General features: G+C 43.8%; 1 protein-coding gene across 1 annotated transcript in view; it reads right to left on the bottom strand.

The window, feature by feature from the left end:
• Nucleotides 1–27,021, bottom strand: part of LOC126281222 (O-acyltransferase like protein-like) — a 289,646-nt gene that overhangs the window by 72,211 nt on the left and 190,414 nt on the right. The window contains exons 5-6 of the mRNA XM_049979974.1: nucleotides 21,459–21,649; nucleotides 4,169–4,329 (exon numbers count right to left, since the gene is read on the bottom strand). Of these exons, the coding sequence (XP_049835931.1) occupies nucleotides 4,169–4,329; nucleotides 21,459–21,649 (352 nt within the window). The remainder of the gene's footprint in view (nucleotides 1–4,168; nucleotides 4,330–21,458; nucleotides 21,650–27,021) is intronic.

Below are 27,021 nucleotides of genomic sequence, written 5' to 3'. Positions count from 1 at the left end.
ATATTTTCGAACCAGAGGTGTATTTCGTGCACAGCGAAAACCAGTGATAAAGTGCCAACGTTTGTAATGTAAAATTGTTCGTGAAAACACAAGAGAAACAAAACTTTTAAAAGATCAATAAAAATCGGCCGCAGTTGTTTTATTTATATGAGTACATGAAGTGAATGCGAATCCAATAGACCGGCTGCAGTAAGGAAACGTTTCCTAGACAACTGAGACATCAATAACGACGATGAGAGATGGAGACATGGCGAATTGAGATAAGTAGAAACCATTCATTCAACTTAAGGACGGAGTGGAAGCTGTTCTCACTTGCTCTATTACTCAAAATCAGTTTTTAAATCCATGCGTTGAGGGCAGAATGATGTGACAACTGCGAACTGGTTTAACCAACCAGCAATAAACAAACAGTCTTATGGCCTTGTTGTCAATGAGACTTTAGACCTTTACCACTCTCCCCTCATTTCGTTTCATGTATAGTTAACGAAGACAGACGAATAGGTGACAGTTTTACGGGAGAATACCGCAAGTATGAACGTTGTTTGTATATGATACAGAAGAGTAAGGCTTGTAAGTGCAACAAGAAGAAGGTGGGCGATTAATTTATACTTTTGCTCGACAATGCCGTAAGAATCAACGATTTTACTTTGTGATGGCCACGTATAAAGCTTGCGTATCTGTCAACTTTGTAACACGGGAGACGAGGAAAATTCCACTGGCAAGAAACCGGATGCATTAAAATTCACTGTTACCTTTACTAACTTTTTGTCGCCAGATAGGACTGACAGTGTAGCGAATACGTGAACGCCTGTTGGTGGGAATGCTATGCTGGCCTTCTCTTCCAGACCCTTGTTAACATTTTAATTAAATTTGTCCCAACACGAGACAGGGAAGCGAAGGTGGTACTTGCGGAAAGGGGTACTGAGCAAGAATTTTTAATTCAATTTTTTGGAGCGTGGTAGGTGGGGGGACGCCTGGGAAGAGAATTGGTGAAGGTGTTGGAGATGAATATTAATAGAGAGACTGCAAGCGCCTCCCTGCTGTAGCGCAAGGAATAATAAAGCCCCTCTGGCAGCACGTCTACGTGAGATAACTTCCTCTCGCCGCAATTATCGCGTGTGGTGTAATACGAAGTATATTGCCTGAAGCAACAATACGATCGTGCCAAGTCAGGTGGCTGGTATTAGCTACTCTCTAGTAATGAATCTACGCAATTATTTCATTGTAAATAATCATAACAGTGACACCCCTCTCCCTTTGTCATTCTTAATAACTAACACAGTCCAAGCATTCAATAAGTTGAAGTAGAATGCTGAGCCGAAGGAAACAGTTACGTTAAGTGATATAATGCGCGAATCTGAAGCCTGTGTAATTGTCAAGCATATGATGCACGAGTCAGGAAAATCGACGCGCATCTGGAATTGGGTTACGGTAAATAACAGATACATTGTTATATCTGCAGATTAACTTCACTTAAGTTTTGTGTTTTCAGATATAAATTTCTATTCTCTAATGAAACTGTTGTCAGTTGATAAAAATTGTACGTGCTGCTAACGTAGTCGCTTCGATACATTTTATGAAGCACTCTTATTTGTCCAAGTTACAGAAATTGCAACACGAAACTTAGATAGTCAACATTTGGCGTTGTTTGAAGGTGGTCTTAGGGTGGAACATAATTAATACAAAAATGTTTTCGATTCGACGAAATTATGGTCCATCTTTACAAGTAGTGTCGAAATTCTTCAACCAGCATGCGTGAAACTGTTGAAATAACTGTAGATAACGCAAAAAGAACTTTGTGTAGGACCACAAAGTGTATCATCACTTCTTACAATTTTATCACAGACATGGAGTACATACTCTTGTAACATGTGGACGTCTTAGATGAGTGTGGAATACACCGACACGTTTAAATGTCTCCGTAGCAAAAACTTCCAGGAATTCAGACACGTCAACGGGGAGCCTATGCTACCGGATAGGTTTAGCAAACAATCGATGGCTAAACGTTTGTGTTACGCAGTGTGGTTCGAGCTATATAGAATAGAGTTGTTCTCCCTCGCTCATAAACAAAAAACCATCGTTTTTCTCCAAGGGTGTCGTAGTCCAATAGCGCTGGTAAATGGTCGTATAGACATTGACGATGGACAGCAGCTGTTTATTTGACCTTTAAACTTTGTAGTCTGTGATTCTACCACCCACAATACAAGGCCACGCAGTGATCCTTAAATGAACGTGATGCATTGGTCCATGCTCACTGCAGGATTTGCAACTGCCTACACAAGGTATTGCCTTAATTTATTATCCCCCTCTGTGCGAACTCCGTAAATAAAGAAGTGGTTAAAATGGCTGTGAGCACTATGGGACTTAACATCTGAGGTCATCAGTCCACCAGAACTTAGAACTACTTAAACCTAAGGACATCCCACACATCCATGCCCGAGGCAGGATTCGAACCTGTGACCGTAGCGGTCACGTGGTTCCAGACTGCAGCGCCTAGAACCGCTCGGCCACTCTGGCCGGCTCCGTAAATAAAGTTCAAGCTGTGGACTATGGATCATCCATACCTCATCTTAGAGTTCGTTGGCAGAACTGTCACTAGATATAGTAGTGCGGCCTGAGATCTTTTACAGCTTTAAGTGCGTAGATAAAGCAAATATATGTGCAGAACTGAATTAGCAAGAGCTGAGTTTAATCCTCCAGAAACTACAATTTCTTTAACTGTCATCTTCCACTCGCCGCATCTGATGTGCGAAGCGTACGAGGCCTGCTCAGACCCGTTGTCCTTGGTATACGTGATGCCGTAATTACAAGAGGCTGAAAGGGACTGTTGGCTGTTTTTTTCAGATGGAATGCGTAGTTTAGGATCTCTTTATGCTTACATAATATGTGCATGTTGTTAAACGTCTTCGGCCTGGTCAAAGGAGATTACCATGTCTTCCATTACAGGCATGGAACAAGGGAAGTCCAGTTCTTCTCCCACGGATCCTATAGTCTTGAACTGATGGCAGCACAAACTCAAAACAAAACGTCCTATGCAGCGGATATGTCAGATCGTTGAAAATGCTACGTCAAGCAACAGTTTCACACTTAATCGATGAATACCGCGACAAACATAATCAATAATTAACGCTCAATGAACGTCAACAGAAATATAGCCTACAATATTTCATACTGACTATTCTCTGCACAAGCAATAAGACCCAATATCAATAAGTATTTTTAAAAACACCCTATATTAAATGCAGACTACACCGCTGATTTTCGCAACATTCGCGAAGTTTTTGAAATTTAATTTTTTAATATGAACTATTCCAAACAAGGCGGAATCATTATTAGACAATACACAGTTGTGTTGTGGGCTGCCTACTCGGCACATTCCAGGCGATCTGATTTAGCCCCCCCGTAGCTGAGTGGTCAGCGGGACAGAATGTCAGTCTTAAGGGCCCGTGTTCGACTCTCGGTTGGGTCGGATATTTTCTCTGCTCAGGGACTGGGTGTTATGTTGTCATAATCATCATCCATTCATTCCCATCGACGCGCAAGTCACCGAAGTGGCATCAAATCGAAAGACTAGCACCCGGCGAACGGTCTACCTGACGGGACGCCCTAGTTACACGACATTTAGCAGCGCTGTGACTGACTGGTAATTTCATTAAATGAGCTGAAAATTACTACTCTGATATCCTTTCTAGCTGTGTATCAAATATCCAGTGCAACGGAGATTCATTTCTTCGAAAAATTTCTTCACGTGGCACACAAAGCTGCATTTCAGTTTCGAGAACTTTATTTCCGTTACACATTTTGGGACAAAACCTCCACCAACTGGGTGTTAAACAATTGCATGAGGCTTTCCACCTGGAACTGGCAAAAACCGAATCTGCGAGATTTTATGTTCTTTATGAACAAAACATGGACTGTAGTAAAAGAAACTGCAAAGCTGTAAGATACCTTGAGAAAATGCTTCAGCGGAATCTCATGGGTGAATGAAACTTTACTTTTGGGATATCTTCTTCCGGACAAGAATGTTCTGTCTGTGAGTTTCATGACACATTATAATTTTACGATACAAAGGGTGTAATCAAAAGCAGTGCAAAAGTAGAAACACTGTACACTTGGCTTAGAACTAGGATGTAGTATTGTAATAATCAATGTGAAAAAATGCCGTTACCTGAGGTAGCGGTAGATGTAAAGGCGCGACAGAGACACTGGTTTACCAGAGTCCCAGAGTGCCATCAGCTTGAGTGCAACCAGGCACCCGCTGATGGTGAAGAAGGTGTCCACTATCAGGTGGCCGTTCATGAGGATTGCATCCAGCACGCCTTCGTAGAGCTGCAAGAGGCAGGAGCACAACACGTGCGCTGTTTAGCTTTCAGGAGGATATTATAACATTATTAAATATTTAGCATATCGTCCTTCTACACGAATAAAGAAATTAAGTTCAGTTCCATGCCAATGGACTGAAATGAGCCATTTTTCTCCGACCGTGCCCTTTTCGGTATATCAGTATTGGCCAATGTCACTGTTTACAGTAATAGTGTGAAGGACTGTTATTTAATTATTGAAGGGGAATGAAAATCTGCCCCCCCCCCCCCCCCTCATGAACCATGGACCTTGCCGTTGGTGGGGAGGCTTGCTTGCCTCAACGATACAGATAGCCGTACCGTAGGTGCAACCACAACGGAGGGGTATCTATTGAGAGGCCAGACAAACGTGTGGTTCCTGAAGAGGGTCAGCAGCCTTTTCAGTAGTTTCAAGGGCAACAGTCTGGATTATTGACTGATCTGGCCTTATAACACTAACCAAAACGGCCTTGCTGTGCTAGTACTGCGAACGGCTGAAAGCAAGGGGAAACTATGGTCGTAATTTTTTCCGAGGGCATGCAGCTTTACTGTATAGTTAAATGATGATGGCGTCCTCTTGGATAAAAATTTCGGGAGGTAAAGTAGTACCCCATTCGGATCTCCGGGCGGGGACTACTCAAATGGATATCGTTATCAGGAGAAAGTAAACTGACGTTCTACGGATCGGAGCGTGGAATGTCAGATCCCTTAAGCAGGCAGGTAGGTTAGAGAATTTAAAAAGGGAAATGGATAGGTTAAAGTTAGATATAGTGAGAATTAGTGATGTTCGTTGGCAGGAGGAACAAGACTTCTGGTCAGGTGACTACAGGGTTATAAACACAAAATCAAATAGAGGTAATGTAGAAGTAGGTTTAATAATGAATAGGAAAATAGGCATGCGGGTAAGCTACTACAAACAGCATAGTAAATGCATTATTGTGTCTAAGATAGATACGAAGCCCACACCTACTACAGCAGCACAAGTTTATATGCCAACTAGCTCTGCAAATGACGAAGAAATTTAAGAAATGTATGATGAAATAAAAGAAATTATTCAGATAGTGAAGGGTGACGAAAATTTAATAGTCATGGGTGACTGGAATTCGGTAGTAGGAAAAGGGAGAGAAGGAAACGTAGTAGGTGAATATGGATTGGGGCTAAGAAATGAAAGAGGAAGCCGCCTGGTAGAATTTTGCACAGAGCACAACTTAATCATAGCTAACACTTGGTTCAAGAATCATAAAAGAAGGTTGTATACATGGAAGAAGCCTGGAGATACTGACAGGTTTCAGATAGATTATTTAATGGTAAGACAGAGATTTATTAACCAGGTTTTAAATTGTAAGACATTTCCAGGGGCAGATGTGGACGTCTGAAAAATGAGATCGACAGGAAGTTCAAAATGGCTAAGTAGGGATGGCTAGAGGACAAATGTAAGGATGTAGAGGCTTATCTCACTGGGGGCAAGATAGATACTGCCTACAGGAAAATTAAAGAGACCATTAGAGATAAGAGAACCACTTGCATGAACATCAAGAGCTCAGATGGAAACCCAGTTCTAAGCAAAGAAGGGAAATCAAAAAGGTGGAAGGAGTATACAGAAGGCCTATACAAGGGCGATGTACTTGAGGACAATATTATAGAAATGGGAGAGGATGTAGATGGATATGAAATGGGATATACGATACTGCGTGGAGAGTTTGACAGAGCACTGAAAGACCTGAGTCGAAACAAGGTCCCCGGAGTAGAAAACATTCCATTGGAACTACTGACGGCCTTGGGAGAGCCAGTCCTGACAAAACTCTACCATCTGGTGAGCAAGATGTATGGGACAGGCGAAATACCCTCAGACTTCAAGAAGTATATAATAATTCCAATTCCAAAGAAAGCAGGTGTTGACATATGTGAAAATTACCGAACTATCAGTTTAATAAGTCACAGCTGCAAAATAATTACGCGAATTCTTTAGAGATGAATGGAAAAACTGGTAGGAGTGACCTCGGGGATGATCAGTTTGGATTCCGTAGAAATGTAGGAACATGTGAGGCAATACTGACCTTACGACTTACCTTAGAAGAAAGATTAAGGAAAGACAAACCTACGTTTCTAGCATTTGCAGACTTAGAGAAAGCTTTTGACAATGTTGACTGGAATACTCTCTTTCAAATTCTGAAGGTGGCAGGAGTAAAATACAGGGAGCGAAAGGCTATTTACAATTTGTACAGAAACCAGATGGCAGTTATAAGAATCGAAGGGCTTGAAAGGGAAGCAGTGGTTGGGAAGGGAGTGAGACAGGGTTGCAGCCTATCCCCGATGTTATTCAATCTGTATATTGAGCAATCAGTGAAGGAAACAAAAGAAAAATTCGGAGTAGGTATTAAAATCCATGGAGAAGAAATAAAAACTTTGAGGTTTGCCGATGACATTGTAATTCTGTCAGAGACAGCAAACTACTTGGAAGAGCAGTTGAACGGAATGGATAGTGTCTTGAAAGGAGGATATAAGATGAACATCAACAAAAGCAAAACGAGGATAATGGAATGTAGTCGAATTAAGTCGGGTGATATTGAGGGAATTGGATTAGGAAATGAGACACTTAAAGTAGTAAATGAGTTTTGCTATTTGGGGAGCAAAATAACTGATGATGGTCGAAGTAGAGAGGATATAAAATGTAGACTGGCGATGGCAAGGAAAGCATTTCTGAAGAAGAGAAATTTGTTAACATCGAGTACAGATTTAAGTGTCAGGAAGTCTTTTCTGAAAGTATTCATATGGGTGTAGTCATGTATGGAAGTGAAACATGGACGACAAATAGTTTGACAAGAAGAGAATAGAAGCTTTTGAAATGTGATGCTACAGAAGAATGCTGAAGATTAGATGGGTACATCACATAACTAATGAGGAAGTATTGAACAGGATTGAGGTGAAGAGAAGTTTGTGGCACAACTTGACTACAAGAAGGTATCGGTTGGTAGGACATGTTCTGAGGCATCAAGGGATCACCAGTTCAGTATTGGAGGGCAGCATGGAAGGTAAAAATCGTAGAGGGAGACCAAGAAGTGAATACACTAAGCAGATTCAGAAGGATGTAGGTTGCGGTAGGTACTGGTAGATGAAGAGGCTTGCACGGGATAGAGTAGCATGGAGAGCTGCATCAAACCAATCTCAGGACTGAAGACCACAACAACAACAATGAAAATCTGAAGTTTACGCCTGTTACCACACGAAGATTTGTTCAAATGTTCATTGTGGCATGTGATGATTCACAATTCTTGTCACGTTTCATCTTTTATGACAATTAAGACATTGTTCTCTTTTTTTCAGAATCTCTATATGTCTTGACGTGCTACCGTACTTGTCGTACACTGTTTTTGAAATTCACGACAGGGGACTACGAAACTCTTCGAGATACTAATCAATTTCACTGACGGAAATGGATGAGTAACATCACCAACACTTTTAACGAACGTCACAAAACTGGTATTTCATTACTTGTATGAGTGTGGGATAACATGACGTCATTCTTACTTTCAGCATAGAAAACTCTCATTTCTACAGATGAAGAGTGGTGCTAGCAGGGTGCCTCCATCACTGTTGGACCTTCTCAAGAGGAGATCTCAGGACAGCATGGCCAGAGAACGTATTTATCAGCATTTTTAGTTTTTGTGGAAAGTCGAATCCTCAGTATAACGAACTTGGGAGAATAATTCCAACCGAGAGTTGGCGGTAGTGCAGCGACTGCAAGTTAATGGCGAGTAGAAAAACTCAGGATAATGTTATGTCAAGGAAAGTAGACACGGGTGTTTCTAGAAGGACTGTATGTTTGATTGGTTTGGTAATTTTAAGAGCGCAAAAACATCTAAAGTCATACACACCGATGATAGAACGTTAGACCACAAAATCTTCACGTTGAGTCCAATAGATGAAAGGAAAGAGAGCTACTAACAAGGACTTTCTCTTGGAGACAGGTCCAGAGAATACGCCGTAAACACAACGAAGATACCAAGCTAAAGATTAAGTGTCCTTTGCCATATTGCTATGATGAATAAAAAGTAACAGGTGTTCGATAGCCCGCGCGTCGTTCTCTAAAGGGGCCGATATCTCAGATGGCAAACGTACATTAGAACGTAATTGGCTGAAAAAAGGGCATTCGGTCAGGAAGTGGCGCATCGTCAAAAATTTATGACAATGAGCGCCAAGTGGTTGGGGATCGCCACTAAAACAAATGGCAACGGCTTAAACGACAGTTTCCAATGCGGCGTGAGGGCCGAGAGAAGGTCGGCCAAGCCAATGGGAAAGCTTTGATTCTCCGGAGTTTTTTCCCATGAAGAGAAGACCAGAGGTGATGCCAAAGTAATATCACCTGCTGACAGACGGCAACACGGAGATCATCTGAAGGAACGGAAGAACCAGTGAGCTAAGGCAGAAGGTCCGTAGCCTCGGGAGCAGAGTCAGCAGCCTATTTTCCCGTCAGATCGACGTGAACAGGAGTCCACATAAAACATCACAGTGGCTGCCTTAAGAGTGAGCAAGTGGAAGCATTCTTAGACCCTTTGCACTAAAGGACTCTGAAGAGCACTGAGGGAGTCGGAGCACATGACGCAATAGAAAATCCCCTGTCGCCAGGCGTACTACGTGACGTGATACAGGGCGAATACCTCTGTTGTAAATACTAAGCAGTGTTCCGGAAGCCTGTACCGCAAAACGTAGATGCCGATAACGAGGGCACACCCGATACCACGGTCAGTCCGAAAGCCATCAGTGTATACGAATGTACTACCGCTACGTCCGTGCGAGGGTCGAGAAATATACAGCGATAGATCGATTGTGGAGTAGTTTCCTAATGAAGCGAATGAAGTCCAAGGTGAACACAGGAAAGTAGGGTAAAGTTAAGCTGTCGGAGCAATAGTCGAAAGCGAACTCCATGACATAATGAGAAGAGGGAGGCGCCAAAGGAGTCATTGAAGAAAGAGGCACAGGATGGGTTGCTATTCATGGGAGAGAAACGGCATGCGTGTCTGCAGAGGAGAAGATCACACTGTTATGAAAGTGGTAGTTCGGCAGCTTCTGCATAGAAACGTCCAACGGGACTAGTGTAAAAGGCGCCTTGTGCCAAACGGATTCCATGATTGTAATTAGACGGCGTAAGATGGATGGACGTGCAAATGTATAAGCGAACCAAGCATAGTCTATTTCCGAACGGACAAGGAATCTGTACAAACGGAGGACGGTGGCCCGAACTGCTTCCCAGGAAGCATCGCTTTGATGAAGTAGGACATTGAGGAACCGGGTGGTGCGGGCCGCCAGGTAAGGCACACGGGAGGAACAAGAACGTTTTCTACCAAGAATGAGCCCCACGAATTTCCTAGTTTTAGTGAAGGGAAGAGCAGAAACTAATTTTGCCGCCAGAAATTCATACTAACAGTTTTGTCAGGGGAAAGGCGAAAGCCACTGTCGATGCTCCACGAGTAAAGACGATCGAGACTTCGCTGAAGACGCCGCTCAAGGAGACAAGTCCGTGGAGAACTGCAATACATCGCAAAATCATCGACGAAAATGGAGCCAGAGTATCTAGCGGGAGACAGGCCATAACAGGGTTAATGGCTAAAGAGGACGACGCTCAACACTGAGACCTAAGACACCCTGTTTTCCTCGATAAAGGTGTCAAGCAAGGTAGAACCCACACGGTCTGATGAAAACGAGGTAGGTGGCCTAGGAAAGCGCACTTACAAAGAGTACAGAGGATACCACTACTCCAGCAGATGTACAATATTAGCCATTAAAATTGCTACACCACGAAGATGACGTGCTACAGACGCGAAATTTAACCGACAGGAACAAGATGCTGTGATATGCAAATGAGTAGCTTTTCAGAGCATTCACACAAGGTGCGCGCCGGTGGCAACACCTACAACGTGCTGACATGAGGAAAGTTCCCAATCAATTTCTCATACACAAACAGCAGTTGGCCGGCGTTGCCTGGTGAAACGTTGTAGCGATGTCTCGTGTAAGGAAAAGAAATGCGTACCATCTCGTTTCCGACTTTGATAAAGGTCGGATTGCAGCCTATCGCGATTGCGGTTTATCGTATCGCGACATTGCTGCTCGCGTTGGCCGAGATCCAATGACTGTTAGCAGAATATGGAATCGGAGGGTTCAGGAGGGTAATACGGAACACCGTGCTGGATGCCAACGGCCTCGTATCACTAGCAGTCGAGATGACAGGTATCGTATCCCCCTGGCTGTAACGGATCGTGCAGCCACGTCTCGGTCCCTGAGTCAACAGGTTTGACGCTGCATCACAGACAGGAGCGCCTTCGATGGTGTACTCAACGACGAACCTGAGTGCACGAATGGCTAAACGTAATTTTCGGATGAATCCAGGTTCTGTTTACAACATCATTATGGTCGCATCCGTGCTTGGCGACATCGCGGTGAACGCACATTGGAAGCGTGTATTCGTCATCGCCGTACTGGCGTATTATCCGGCGTGATGGAATGGGGTGCCATTGGTTACACGTCCCGGTCACCTCTTTCTTATTCCCACTGACGGCACTTTGAACAGTGGACGTTACATTTAAGATGTGTTACGACCCGTGGCTCTACCCTTCATTCGACCCCTGCGAAACCCTACATTTCAGCAGGATAATGCACGACCGCATGTTGCAGGTCCTGTATGGGCCATTCTGGTTGCAGACTGCTGCCCTGGCCAGCACATTTTCCAGATCTCTCACCAATTGAAAACGTCTGTTCAATGGTGGCAGAGCAACTGGCTCGTCACAATACGCCAGTCACTACTCTTGATGAACTGTGGTATCATGTTGAAGGTGCATGGGCAGCTGTACCTGGACACACCATCCAAGCTCTATTTGGCTCAATGCCCAGGCGTATCAAGGCCGTTATTACTGCCAGAGGTGGTTGTTCTGGGTACTGATTTCTCAGGATCTATGCACCCAAATTGCGTGAAAATGTAATCACATGTCAGTTCTAGTATAATATATTTGTCCAATGAATACTAGTTTATCATCTGCATTTGTTCTTGGTGTAGCGGTTTTAATGGCCAGTATTGTAGTAGCCTTTCTCCAAATCAAAAACGACGGCCAAAATTTGGTATTTTTTGAAACCCGTTCATGACAAGGGTGGACTAAGTGATAAGCTGGTTAAATGCAGAACGGCCCGGTCTAAATTCACATTGTGCAGTGGTTAGGAAATTGCAAGACTCGACCCACCATGCCAGCCAGGCATGAATCATACGTTCCATCAACTTGCAAACACAGCTGTTGAGAGAAATAGTGTGGTAGCTAGAAGGACGACGTTTGTCCTCACATGGCTTAGGTATGGGTATGACAGTGGATTAACGCCAGCATCTGTTCAGATGCAATTGTACTATGCAGGAGAAAGTGCTTGCCCGCAAGAGAAAGGTGCTGCAACATCTGAATGTGAATATCGTCTTGCCCTTGGGAGTAAGGTCGGGATAAAGTTTGAGCATGATTCAGCTCCCTTATAGTAAATGTGGCATAGTGGGGCGAGGTGTAGTAACAACGGTACTGTAAGTTCCAAATGGTATAACGCAGCGCTTTTCACTAGTCAATAACTTGCGAGCGACAGGGGAGGAACGATTTCCTTCACCCGGATTTCCTGGATAGCCCGCTTATCGAAATACACGGGACAGTCTAGGGACGAGGCTGCATGGTCCTCATTGCAATTGAGACAGCGGAAGGAGGAGGCGGGCAATCCCCTCGTGAACATCCACACCACAAATAACACTTTTGGTCGTGTTTCGACAGGACACTCGAGTGCGGTTGTAACGTTGACACCGGCAGCAAACGCAACGGTTTTGAATTGCACAGTAGGACCGTCATGACTTCATAGCTTGCTTTGATTTTCGAGGGAAGTACTACTTTATCAAAAGTGAGAGAAAGAATGCGTGCAGTCACTAAGTTTGCATCAAACTTCTATCATTATCCGATGCGCAGCAGTGATGCACCTATCAGAGAGGTAATCTTGGATTCTTCCCTCGGTCAGACCATGGAGCAGCCTAGTGTAAATCAAGCCACGTGAAGAATTCAGTGATCGATGGGCTTCAACACGAACGGGATACCAGTGAAGGGAGCTGGAAGCAGTTATTGGGCTTGATAATCACAATTTGGTCTCGAAAAGCAAATCGCCATTACGTAAAAGAGAACAAGATTCCACAGGGCCTTGAACTGCATCGACACGTTTCTGAATAATAAACGGATTAAGCGTAGCTAATAACTGTTCTCCTTCAGTGTGTACTACCACGAGGAGATCGAGAACGAAGAAAGAAAGATGGAAAAATCCTGGAAGAACTGTTCTGATGTCAGACTACTAAAACTTCAGCATACATTCCAAAAAATATCCCAGACATGTTCTCCAAGGAAGGGGAGGACAGACATGCAGTACGGGAAGGTAAACGATGCTCAAAAGGCTGGGGCCCCATGGTAGTCAAGTGCGAACTCACCAAAGAGTGGTGAGCCCCCTGGAAGGTTCCAGAAAGGCTGCACCACCGAAAGATCGTAGTACTGTTCAACTGACTCTGACAAAAACACGAATGCCAGCAGCTGAAATGCGAGCACAGGTTTCTCATAGAGAGTCACTATGAACCTTGGGTGATAGATTACTAAAAGCTTGGGAAATAAGTCGAGTTACGACGATCCGCTCTCCGCAAGACAACAGTCAACAGTCTAGCACAGCGTAGAGGGAGAGTAAACTAGGACGTTGAATGGTGTCCATCGGCGAGTCTCGCTTGTTGGAGTAAATGTATCTGCTGACATCTTGGAGGAAGATCACCGCAATCGGCGGTTGTCGACCGCCGTATCTCTACAACCACTGGACTCATGGTGAGAGGAACTATTTGATGTGATAAAAAGATTGTGTTCAACTTGTAAATGGATTAATCAAGTGAATTCACTGTACAGTATGCTACCACTTCTTAATTAGCCGTTAAAATAAATACCACCTGCACATCTTTCCTTTCACTGCAGAGAGATCGGAATTCCTCTCTACTTCAGGTGCTCCAGTTGCCAAGATAAATGATATAATAAGGGACAAGGAGAAAGCTACAAACAAGGGACACCTAGCTAATAAATTGAATATACACAGACGAAAAACAAAATCCCAACACCAAGAAGGAGTTATGCGACGTAAATGAAAGATGCTGGATGTGTTCTACATCTGGAAGATGATGGTTTTTCAAATTTCACGTCAGTCGCATTAGAATGGGGCTAGTAGTGATAATATGAGGATGGAAATCAGGTTTGCTTTAAATACGCGCTTTAACGGTCGTGAGCGTTTGTTACTATTGAGATTGAACGTGGAGAGCTGATAAGTCAAGACTGCCTTTAAGGCGACAAAGACGCCATTTTCAACACTTCACTGAATCTGAACGACGTCGCGCAATTAGGTTGCTAGCAGCTGGATGTTCCTTTTGCGATAATGTAGAAAGACTCGGCAGGAATGTAGCCACTGTACAGTATTACTGGCAGTGGTGGTCACGAGAATGTACGGACGTAAGAGGACCGAGCTCCAGAAGACCATTTGGCAATACCGAGAGGAAAGACCATTGTGGTCGGCATATGACTCCGTAGCATAGTAATGCATCTGCAACAGCGATATGAGCAGCAAACGCTCGCTCATATCCCAGCTACGGAACCGAACATGCTCTACAGAGTGCCGTCATGTTGCCGTGGCCTGCTAGATCACCAGATGTCTCTCCAATCGACATCATCAGAAGAAAATTCGAGTCTCATAAACAAACAGCATTAACCATCGATGTGTGATCATAGATGTGCAACAGGTGTGGGACTCCATCCAACAAACTGACATCCGGTATCCGTACAGTACAATTCATACACGTTGGTATGCTTGCTTTCAATATTCTGGTGGTTACACCTGTTATTAATACATCAGCGTTTCATATTTACAATAGTTTATCTCGCGCTTGAATTAATCTGTGATCTTGCAACGTTAATCACTAAAATATGTTACCTAGACAAATGTAGCCCCAGACATTTCATCACTCTACATTAATTATTTCTTCTTTTTGCGATTCTTTGTGTCTCTGTTCAAAAATGGTTCAAATGGCTCTGAGCACTATGGGACTTAACATCTTAGGTCATAAGTCCCCTAGAACGTAGAACTACTTAAACCTAACCAACCTAAGGACATCACACACACCCATGCCCGAGGCAGGATTCGAACCTGCGACCGTAGCAGTCCCGCGGTTCCGGACTGCAGCGCCAGAACCGCACGGTCACCGCGGCCGGCTTTGCGTCTGTGTATACAGGGTGAAGAAAAACTGTGTCACGAAATTTTAAACCTCGGTAGCTGATGGCAGTAAGAACCAAAATTACTAGTATTTCCTAAGTCGCCAATGCACCAGTGTCTAGGTAACATATTTAAGTGACGAACATTGCAAGATCACAGGTTAATGCAAGCTCGAGGTAAACTATCGCAAATATGAAATGCTGGAACATTAATAACAGATGTAAACACCAGAATATTGAAACCAAGCATACCAACGTGTATGAATTGTATTGTACGGGTACCGTCTGTCAGTTTGTTCGATGGAGTTCCATGCCTGCTGCACTTGTATGGTCACACATCGATGGTTAATTCTGTTTGTGGATGTGACTAGAGTTGTCTTCTGATGATGTCGATCAGAGAGACATCTGGTGATCTAGCAGGCCATGGAAATTTGATTCCGAAGATGAATGAACCACTTCATGGCATTCGCTTCAGAACTGTTCCAGACATTCGATAGGCAGTAGACCGCTACATTCGCACCATCAACAGAGCACGCTCCGCTAACGGCATACTACGCCTTACACATCGCTGGCAACGGGTTCTACACAACGGTGGTGACTACTTTGAAGGACAGTAACAGGTTCAAACATGTAACTCTTTTAAATCGCTTATGAATAAATACTTGCCGCTATTTACGTTCCAACCAGGAGTAAATTGCAGGGGTAGCAATTAGTGAATGCCAGAGACTTCCCTACTACGAGGCAACTACAGATCCGTCGTCAAATTTGTCCATTCGGCGTTAATGTCGTGGATATAATGTTAACTCGAGATGTCCCTTATTACTTAACTGCCGTCTTGACATACCATCTTCAGAACAATGCTAATCAAATGCAGTCTAGCAGTTCTCTCAGTATTTATTCTTTCTTCCCGTTGAATTGTTCTGTTTTACCCTCGTGAGCATTCATGTAAGAAATAGCTGCTGTGTCGAGATGATGGAGTTCCCTTCGCCATGTCGAAGAGAGTACTTGGGAACGTCACGTGACTAGGTTCTCCTCAAATCTCGTCCTGGCCTCCTGCGCAGCATTAGACCTAATACGCCTTTCTGTACTTTTTGGCTTCCACATTTTCCTCCTTTACTAGATCAACCATTCTTTGATGCCTCTGGCTATGTCTCATCAACCGATCCCTTCTTCTATCAAGTTCTACCACAAATTTGTTTCCACTCTAGCAGTATAACCTTTAGCATTCATCTGTAGCACTGCGTTTAAAAGCTTTTATTATCTTCTCGTCTGCACTGTTTATCGTCCATGTTTCACTCCACACTCCACATAAATACTTTCCGAAAACACTTCCACACGAATGATTTTAAAATATGTTCCTGCTCCAGAGAATTTTTCTTCTATTGCCACTTCGCAGTTTATATCCTCTTTATTTCCGGTATTGCAATTTGGTTTACTTTGCAAATATCAAAAGTCTTCTACTACTTTTAATGTGTCGTTTCATAATCTATGGTAACAAGCACCAAAGCTTAACGGAGCTGATAGCTGGCATTAAAGAAAGATGGGTTTAGCCAACGCATGTTATACCAAGTTATGAGTTAAAGCTGTATTCGAAAGACTACCCGACGATGGTATGACAAAAATTTTCGTAAATGGCTATGTAAATCAAATACGAAGTTCGTATCGAATGTAAGTTTCGTCATTGTTTTTGAAAGAGAATATGATACGCCAGGCGACAAAAACGAACTCCATAAGAGTGCACACTCGTTCCTGGTTCGACAACGGAAATGCCGTCAGCAAAGGAGGAATAACGAATGCACAGGGCGTCTAACGAGAGACAGGAATAGCACACCGTAGTTATTCGAGTACACATCACGATGGCTGACGGACGTGTTCTGACAATGTGGTCGACAATGGCAATACGCGCTGTTATCCGGTATAAATAGGCAAGTGGGACTGGTGTGTACGTCACCCACGAATGCCTACAGAATAGTGTTTGGTGAAATTGTTGTGTCTCGTCAAGTAGTTGCTCACTGGCGTTGAATGTTTAAAGAAGGAAGGTAGAGTGTGGAGGATGAAGGTCTAAGTGAGTGCCTCTCCACAACCACAGGCGAAAACAAGAGTACTAGCGGACAGCAACATAACAGAGTCAGCCTCCATACTGCGTACTGGCTGTGCTCAGGTCCATGACATGATCCATGATGTGTTGGTAAGTGTTTGCATGATGGGTGCCGAGAAACCTGAACTCAGACCACAAGAGTGCAAGTATGGCAATCAGTATCTGTCACTTGATGCTGTACACGAGAGGTGGAAATTAATTCTTGTTCAGAAACATCAAGGTGGATGAGTTATGGGTGCACCACTTTACCCAAGAACCTTATACCGCAGCTCACCTGTGAGGAAAAAATTTAGAGTACCACCCTCCGCAGGAAAGGTTACGGCCACAGTGTTCTGCGTCGCAGAGGTGTGATTCTCCTTGATATCTTGCAGTAAGAGACCATCAATGTGGCACGGTACTGCGATACCCTCACCAAAGTTAGGTCAACCATTCGACTAAAGGGACCAGCTCTTGAAAGAAAGTGTTGTGCTCTTGGACGACAAAGCGAAACCACATACAGCAAGTCTGACACCGGGTGAAGATCAGAGCCGATCTTGACCCACCGCATTTTCACTTGTTTTCTCCATTGAAAGCTGCACTCTCGCGACGTCATTTCGATCCCAATGCTGAGGTGGAGCAGGCTGGGCGACAGTTCCTGGCATCGTAGGACACCGAGTTTTACCAGAGTGGTTCATGCAAACTGGTTGCACGCTATGAGAGATGTCCCATTGTCTGTGGCGACTATGTCGAAAAATGGTGCAATATATATAGTTCATGATGCCGTGGTGTACTTCTTTTTAGCAATGAAGTTCCCACGTAAAAAAGACCGGTGTAGTTCACGTTTGGAACGATCCTCGCAAAAGATATTAAGCTTTGGTTTTGTGTAATTATACAGGGTATCCTTAGAGGAATGATTAACTTTCAAGTATACAATAGAACCGAACTTTCGAAGCAAAAATATTTAGTAAAATTGAGCGATAAAATGAATATATTGCAAGGTATGAGCATTTCTTGACCTTAGATACTGTGATACAAATCTCATCTACTGCACGCTCTTTTGAAAGATGGTTGTAAGGACCACAATAGAAAAAGAGTCCCTTAAACATTGCATGTCCTGTAATATTTCTGGCTGTACAGCCATCATATTCTGCTACAAGAAGCTTTTCGTGGAGCAGTTGAGAAGGCATCTGTCGGAAGATGTAATGTGGTGTGAGGTACCGATGACAGATAGTTTATCATGTACGTGTATAGTGAGAGGACAGTGTAAATGGCGGCCGGAGTGGCCGTGCGGTTCTAGGCGCTACAGTCTGGAGCCGAGCGGCCGCTACTTTCGCAGGTTTGAAACCTGCCTCGGGCATGGATGTGTGTGCTGTCCTTAGATTAGTTAGGTTTCATTAGTTCTAAGTTCTAGGCGACTGATGACCTCAGACGTTAAGTCACATAGTGCTCATAGCCATTTGAACCATTTTTGAACAGCGTAAATTGTGGTCCTCCTGCGCGATTGGCTGCTGCGTGCGGAAACAGCGGGCCATAATGATAAATTTCTGTTACTAATATTAGAAAAATTAAACAGTGAATTTATTTCCGTTTCATATGAAATTATCTCTCAACAGCAGGCTATCATTTCATTGTTTCAGAAGTGTTAATTACGAGCAGAATAATAAAAACAGCTAAATAAAAAGGCAAACGAAGCACTTCGGGGATCTTGGGATGGCGGTTAACATGGATTGCGGGCGAAGTGGTTCGGCTGTAAGACCAGAGTCGGTTTGGCAGTCTCGGAGTACTGGAGAGTTGTCCGACTTGGTCGGTTTCTGTTAAGAACTGAATTAATAGTCTCTGAGTCTTTGGACATGTAACTGAGAACAGTTTGATAGTAAATAGGGAAATACGCAGTTCATTAACAGTTTCATCTTCTATGAAAATGTGAAGAACGGCCATTATTTGTGATTCTTTAAAGTGGAATGCAATTGTGCAGTTTCTCGTCTTCTGCTAATGAAAAGCGAGTGACATGCCATATAAACAAATTTATTCGATACTTAATTATTTATACAATACCAGTTCCTCATAAGAGTTTATTACAGTCTCAGGCTAACGTATTCACTACTAAGTGCTGTTTACTGCACAAGGGACAACACCTATAGAAGACTGCGCGTTGATTAACGTTATGCAGAACTAATGCATTCCTCTCAGGTCGGTGGAAGCAACTAGGCACCTCACGTTTACTGCAATCTTAATAAAAATGGCATCAGTGCCACGTCATATGTGGTAACGCAGAGGAACTAAGAAGTAGGGAAATTTTCGTGGGAATGTATTTATCGTGCATACGAAAATCCCATTCGCAATATTGCTGTCTATATCACTCTCTCTTTCATTGACGACAACCTTAAGAGCAGTAAGAACTTGTTCAATTCGTTAATATAGACATATCTCTTCAACGGAACAAGGGCTCATAGGTGGTAGGATATTGGTTTTAGAGCCCTTGTTAACTGTGTTCCAAGCTGCCTTACCCCAAATATATGAAACTAAAAGCTTGCAGTATACGCGATTGGTTTCAAAGTATCCAAGATGAAGAAGTGCTGATAGCTCTTCATGTATGCGTTTTAAAGCCCAACTTTACTATAGTTCTTTTGCTTCAAACGATCATTCCTCTCCCGTCCTCAGTACTTCTAGGACACCATGTACATGTTATTTCTTAAAAATCAACATGCTACTTTTCAGATATTGCCTGTTGGCTTCCGTCTTCAACCTCCATCACGAGCAATGGAGGGTTAAGTTTCGACAATGTCAGCCAATCGCGCTGGTGAAAAGTCAGAAAAATCGTCAAACAAACGTCTGGCGAAGGGCTCTTCACAGAAACTAACATTTAAGTTGAAGAACACGCAACATAATAAGAAATAATAAAACCTCAAGACAAACGGACTCTGGATTGCTGTGCTGCATGAAACGACTGTTGCAGATAAAAAGAAGAGAACCAGATAGCTAATTACCAGGGAAAGGCCCTCAGACATTGGCGCAGGAAATACATATAATCTCCAGACACGGCTCGGCTACAGTCCACCACCAGTAGGGAACTCTGGAAATGCCAGGTATTGGTGCTGGCGAAACATCACAAACATCATTGAACAAACGTCGGCCGAAGATACGTACACGAAAGGAAACACTCAATACGTCAGCAAATGGGTATGCAAACAACAACTTTATCCTACTGCTAGCTGAGTACCCAGCGTTGCCCCGGTTTGTATTTCCTCCAGTCTTCTATTTGTCATTCCCCTCCTTCCCCCCTCTCTCAGTCTATCTCCTCCTCTTCCAGTTTCTATCCATCTGCTCCGCACATCTCTCTGTGTCCATCACTTCCTCTTTCCTTTCTCTGTTCATCCGCTTCTACCTTCCTCTATCAGCTGTTCCCCTCTGTCCACCTCCTCCTCCCCTTCTAAGTCCACCTCTTCTTCCCCCTCTATTCCCTCCTCACACACGCTAAGTCCATCTCCTTCTATTCCTTTTCTCTGTGCGTCTCCTCCTCACTCCTCCCTTCGTTCATCTTTCCCTCCTATCTCTGTCCAACTCCTCCTGTTTCCCCTATCTGTTCACCTCTTCCCTTTGTCTCTCTGTTTCCATTTCCCCTCGTCTTGGTCCAATTCCTCCTCCCAATTTCCCCCCACCCCCCCATCTGTCTTTTCTCTGTCTGTGTCTTCCTTTATCTGTACATTTCCTCCTTTACTTCTCTCTTTCCATCTCCTAGCCCCCTCCCCATTTATGTCCATATCTTCCTCCTCTATTTTTTTCTTTTCATTCTTTGTTCATCTCCTTTCTCCTCTCTGTGTATCTCATCTATTTCCGTCCAATTCCACCTCCTCCTGTCTCAGTACATCTCCTACTCCGTCCCCCTCTCTATCTGTCCTTCTCCTCCAGCCTCCTTCAATCTCCACGTTATCACCATAACCCAACAGGATTTTGCTGGTTCTCACCACACAGTATTTCTTTCCAGAGAGTACGCAGTATGTGTACCAAGTTTGAATGAAATTAATCCAAATGTTCAGGAGGAGCTTTCTACCTGTAGGTTAGGCAGCCTACGCATATGTCACATACATTACACATATATATGACATATTACGCACCTAGTTCACCAGCATCTCTAGCGAATTCCGCTCTCCAGTCTCGATTTCACTCAGGTCAATGTTTGTGACGTCATATTTCCTGAACTATGAGTCGTAAAACGATATAATTTTGTTCGGACATTCAGCAGCATACATGGATACTGTCTGCGACCTATGTCGCAAATACACTAAGCAGAAAGGAAGTAATAAATTTTTACGTCATGCCTAATTCGGCAGCGAATAGCGAAAATGTGATAAGCAATAAACTCTTCTTTACTTTCATCATTTTGTAGGAGTTGTCAACGATAAAAAGTTTTGTAAAGGTTTGAAATTATGGGTAAAGTTAGTTACAGGTCACTAGTTGCTCTCGTTCTCAAATATTGGATGAGTAACACTTCTGTTGCCCTCCATCCCCACCTCTTTGATAATTAGGTGACTCTTACACCCTTCCCCGAAGCGATTCTTTCCAGACAGTAAGTGATGTGTTTACCAAGTTTTGCTGAAATAGGTCCAGTGGTGTAGGAGGAAATGTGGAACATACGTACCTATATATTTGCTTCTGAAATATGCATGGATTCAGCTGAAAATCTTCCGTTTCCCGTAGAGTCGACAGCTCCGATGCGATCGGGAAACGGCAAACGCGGCAGCTGGCCGTACTCACCGTCTCGATTTCGTCGGCGTTGACGAGCGGCCCGGATGTGAAGGCGTCTGCGCGGTGCCCGAAGACGACGAGCGCGGAGGTGAGCGCGCGCAGCCCGTCCAGGCAGGAGAGGTGGCCGGCGGGCGGCTCGGGGCGCTCCGTGAGCTGCCGCCAGCCGGACTCCACAGACAGAGACGCCGTCCACGGCTCGGCTGCACAGCAGCCGCTGTTACTAGCAGCCGTGAGCTAGACCACTAATTACGAGTAATACTCTACTGGCCATTAAAATTGCTACACCAAGAAGAAATGCAGATGGTAAACGGGTGTTCATTGGACAAATATATCATACTAGAACTGACATGTGATTACATTTTCACGCAATTTGGGTGCATAGATCCTGAGAAATCAGTACCCAGAACAACCACCTCTGGCCGTAATAACGGCCTTTATACGCCTGGGCATTGAGTCAAAGAGAACTTGGATGGCGTATACAGCTGCCCATGGAGCTTCAACACGATACCACAGTTCCTCAAGAGTAGTGACTGGCGTACTGTGACGAGCCAGTTGCTCGGCCACCATTGAACAGACGTTTTCAATTGGTGAGAGATCTAGAGAATGTGCTGGCCAGGGCAGAAGTCTGCAACCAGAATGGCCCATACAGGACCTGCAACATGCGGTCGTGCATTATCCTGCTGAAATGTAGGGTTTCGCAGGGACCGAATGAAGGGTAGAGCCACGGGTCGTAACACATTTGAACTGTAACATCCACTGTTCAAAGTGCCGAAAATGCGAACAAGAGGTGACCGAGACGTGTAACCAATGGCACCCCATTCCATCACGCCGGATAATACGCCAGTACGGCGATGACGAATACACGCTTCCAATGTGCGTTCACCGCGACGTCGCCAAACACGGACGCGACCTTCATGATGCTGTAAACAGAACCTGGATTAATCCGAAAAAAATGACGTTTTGCCATTCGTGCACCCAGGTTAGTCGTTGAGTATACCATCGCAGGCGCTCCTGTCTGTGATGCAGCGTCAGGGTTAACCGCAGCCATGGTCTCCGAGCTGATAGTCCGTGCTGCTGCAAACGTCGTCCTGAAACTGTTCGTGCAGATGGTTGTTGTCTTGCAAACGTCTCCACCTGTTGACTCAGGAATCGATCCGTAACAGCCATGCGGATAAGATGCCTGTCATCTCGACTGCTAGTGATACGAGGCCGTTTGGATCCAGCACGGCGTTCCGTATTACCCACCTGAATCCACCGATTTCGTATTCTGCTAACAGTCATAGGATCTCGACCAACGCGAGCAGCAATGTCGCGATACGATAAACCGCAATCGCGATAGGCTCCAATCCGACCTTTATCAAAGTCGTAAACTTGATGGTACCCATTTCTCCTCCTTACACGAGGCATCACAACAACGTTTCACCAGGCAACGCCGGCCAACTGCTGTTTGTGTATGAGAAATCGTTTGGAAAATTTCCACATGTCTGCACATTGTAGGTGTCGCCACCGACGCCAGCCTTGTGTGAATGCTCTGAAAAGCTAATCATTTGCATATCACAACATCATCTTCGTGTTTGTTAAATTTCCCGTCTGTAGCACGTCATCTTCGTTGTCTAGAATTTTTAATGGCCAGTAGTGTAGCTTACAACTCTGTACCACAGGGCAAAGGACCCTAGTGAGTACAGGACACGAAATTACGCCCTGGCGTGTACTTCGGCCAGAAATTCGAAAACTAAATAGCTACATTTCCATCATATACTCATTATCTTTTAATGTATAGTGTGATATAAGAAATATCAAAGTGTTAGTGCAATGTATCACAGAAACTTAACAGACGAGAGGAACAGTTAATTATGGATTATTTGGAACAAGTGGAGGTAAGGCCAGGGCTGAACTGAGAAAGTGAAACAGTTCGATGCCTTCAAACAGCACAGCACAAAATCCCGAAAATCACTTTCATGAAGTGAGGGAACACGGAGCGCTGATTAAGTTAAGACTGAAAAGAAAGAAAATGATCACTTTATAACAAACTGCATTGCAGAGATAGCAACAGAAGAGTTAGTAAATGATATTTTCCAAAGAATTATTAAGTTGCCCTCGGAAAATGGATTCTCACCATTTTTTTTAACGAAAACGCTACGTTCAGTTCTGAACAACAAGTAGAGTCATACCAACAGTTGATGTAGCACACGAGCAGGAGTCGGTAAGTAGGGTGGAGTGTAAGAAAGACTTTGGTGTACATACTAACGAAAATTAGAACTGGAGGGAGATATTATTGAGCTTCTCAAACAATGAAGTTCAGCTAATTTGCTCTTCGTATAAATGATAATCTTGGAAAGAAACATATCAACCACCGCACATGTTTGGCATATTTGCACGCAATAATGTCGTACAGAATCATTTTCTGAGGTAACTCATCACTTATAAAGAAAGTTCCCATTGCGCAGAAGCGAGTACTAAGTACCTCTTCACGGAAATAGGCATTTTCACTCTCCCGTCACAACACACATTTGACTAATGAAATTCGTCATAAATTATTTAATACAGTTTGAGAACCCGGATGCACATACCTACAACGTTGGAGAGGAAATTTCTATGTCTGACAGGTAGCGCAGATGGACAGATCGTTGTGTTCTACTGACTGATTTCTACTTAAAAATTGGCAGGCCGTTATATGTTAGGTGCATTGTGCTGCCACCTACTGCCACGTACTCCATATTAGCGACCTAAGTAGTCATTAGACATCGTGACAGGGCATAATGGGGCGCTCCGCGGAACTCCGGACTTCGAACATGGTCAGGGGACTGGGTGACACTTGTGTCATACGTCTGTACGCGAAATTTCACTCTCCTAAACATCCTTAGGTCCACGGTATCCGATGTGATAGGGCAGTGTAGACCTGAAGGGACACGTACAGCACAAAAGTGTACAGGCAGACAACGTCTGTTGACTGACAGTGACCGCCGACAGTTGAAGAGGGTGGTAATGTGTAATAGGCAGACATCTATCCAGACAATCACGCATGAATTCCAGACTGTATCAGGATCGACTGCAAGTTCTGTGACAGTTAGGCGGGAGGAGAGAAAACTTGGATCTCATGGTCGAGCAGCTGCTCATAAGCCACACCACACGCCGGTAAATGCCAAACGACGCCTCGCTTGGTGTAAGGAGCGTAAACACTGGACGATTGAACAATTGAAAAGCGATGTGTAAATGACGAATCACGATATACAATGTGGCGATACGATGGCAGAGTGGGGGAATGGCGAATGCCCGGTAAACGTCATCTGCCAGCGTGTGGAATACCCACAGTAAAATTTGGAGGCGATGGTGTTATGGTGTGGTGTTTTTCATGGAGGGGGCTTACAGCCCTTGTTTTTTTGCGTGGAACTATCACAGCACAGGTCTAAATTGATGTTTTAAGCACCTTCTTGCTTCCCACTGTTGAAAAGCAATTCGGGGATGGCGATTGCATCTTTCAACACACCAGTTCATTATGTGCGGCCTGTAGCGGAGTGGTTACACGACAATAAAATCCCTATAATGAACTGGCCTGCACAGAGTCCTAACCTGAATTCTATAGAGCACCTTCGGAATGTTTTGAAACGCCGACTTCGTGGCAGGCCTCACCAACCGACAACGATACCTCTTCTCAGTGCAGCACCTCCCTGAAGAATGGGCTGGCATTCCTCAAGAATCCTTTCAGTAGCTGGTTGAACGTATGCCTGCGTGAGTGGAAGCTGTCTCCATGGCTAAGGGTGGGCCAACACTACATTGATTTCCAGCGTTACCGATGGAGGGCGCCACGAACTTGTAAGTTATTTTCGGTGTGGTGTCCGGATACTTTTGATCACAAAGTGTAGGTATGGAAAGGGGTGGGGGAAGGGGTTGGAAAATCTTATAGGTGGCAGTATGGTAGGCAGTAGTGGGATCACTCATTGGAAAATTCCTGTAGTAGTTGGTCTTAGAGCTGCACAGTTTTTAGATCGAAGTCAGCTGGCAGGTATCTCTACTTATAGGAAGTCTCTCTAACAAAAGAACCACTTTCAGAGAAAGTCAGCCATCTAAGAACTAAAGAAAATAGCATATTTCATCAAAGCCTAAGAGGAATAAGACATAAACTGCTTATAAATTTTGACTCTGACATTACAGGTATATCAGAGCACCACTTAAATACTGCGATAATTCAGAGGCTTCCTTTACCAGGGTACAGATTACATGGCTGTTTTTCAACAATTTCGTGGCGGACTGGGGAAATGACAATGTACGTAAGACATAGTAATCAAATTTGAGCCGCTATATGTATCGAAGCACAGCACTTAACGGGTATTTGAATTTTGTGCAGGGATATTTGAATTTAATGAAACTAAACTTTCAATTATGGTTATTTACAGGTCTCCTAACTCTGGCTTCTGTGCTCAAGATAGAGGGGTTCTTGGTTTATTTTTTATGAGGTACCCAAAATTAGTTGTATTAAGTGACTTCAATATTAATTTTATATGTTACTGTGCAAGAAACAGGATGTTGGAAGATCTACTAACTTCATATAATCTGATTCAGACTGTACTTTTTCGAGTCAGAGTGCAGGGGAACAGTAGCACAACTATAAACAATATTTTTATTCATTCTTCATTACTAGGTGGACATTCTGTTAATAAAAAAGGTGAATCGCCTTTCAGACCATGACGTACGAATTTCTAGTGGTAAAAAGTTTTTATACTCAAACAGTTGTTATATATAAGATGGACCAGAAGACAGAAGATGAAGCAGGAACTGGAAGAGATTAAGACCAACTTCAGGAAAAACAATAGCAGACACTTTTTTGGGAAATTCAAAAAGAGTCTGATTTGATAAAAGGGTAGAGAACTGTTTATAACAGATAAGAAAGGGGAGCTGGCTGTTAGTGCGAAGGAGAACTGTCGATTTTTGCAGAGAACTTTCAGGACCTGCTGAACTATGAACCACCTGAAGAAGAGCTGGAACTGGGGTCTGCACAAAAGAGGAGAGAGCCACGCCCTCCAACCAGGGAGGAAGTCGCACATGCCATAGGCGATCTAAAGAATAATAAGGCAGCTGGAGAAGATGGTATAGCAGCCGAGATGATAAAGTGGTGAGGCAACAAAGCAATAGACAACATGACCAACATAATTCACCAGATCTGGAGAACAAAGAAGTTGCCAGAAGGATAGAAGAATGCAACTGTAGTACCAATACATAAGAAGAGGGAGAAGAGATATGCAAACAACTACACAGGAATATCGCTTGTAGAGGTCGGATACAAGGCGCTGTCAAAACTATTGCTCAAGAGAGTAGAAGAATAGGTAGAAATTCCAGTTGGCGACTACTAAGCGAGATTCAGGAAGGGAAGAGGTTGTGTAGAAAAGATATTTATCCTGAAGCAACTGATAGAACATAGGGCCTTAAAAACAAAAGGACAGTAATAACCTTCGTGGACTTTAGAAAGGCATACGACTCCATTAACCGACAGACTCTTGTAAGGATCCTGAAGAACAGAGGACTTGATGGAACTACACAAGAACTCATAAAAGAAATTCTGTCAGACACAAAAGCA

The sequence above is a fragment of the Schistocerca gregaria genome, chromosome 7 (genome assembly GCF_023897955.1).
Source record: "Schistocerca gregaria isolate iqSchGreg1 chromosome 7, iqSchGreg1.2, whole genome shotgun sequence".
NCBI classification, from domain to species: domain Eukaryota; kingdom Metazoa; phylum Arthropoda; class Insecta; order Orthoptera; family Acrididae; genus Schistocerca; species Schistocerca gregaria.
The sequence above is the reverse complement of the archived record's forward strand: the minus strand, read 5'-3'. Positions and strand labels throughout refer to the sequence as shown.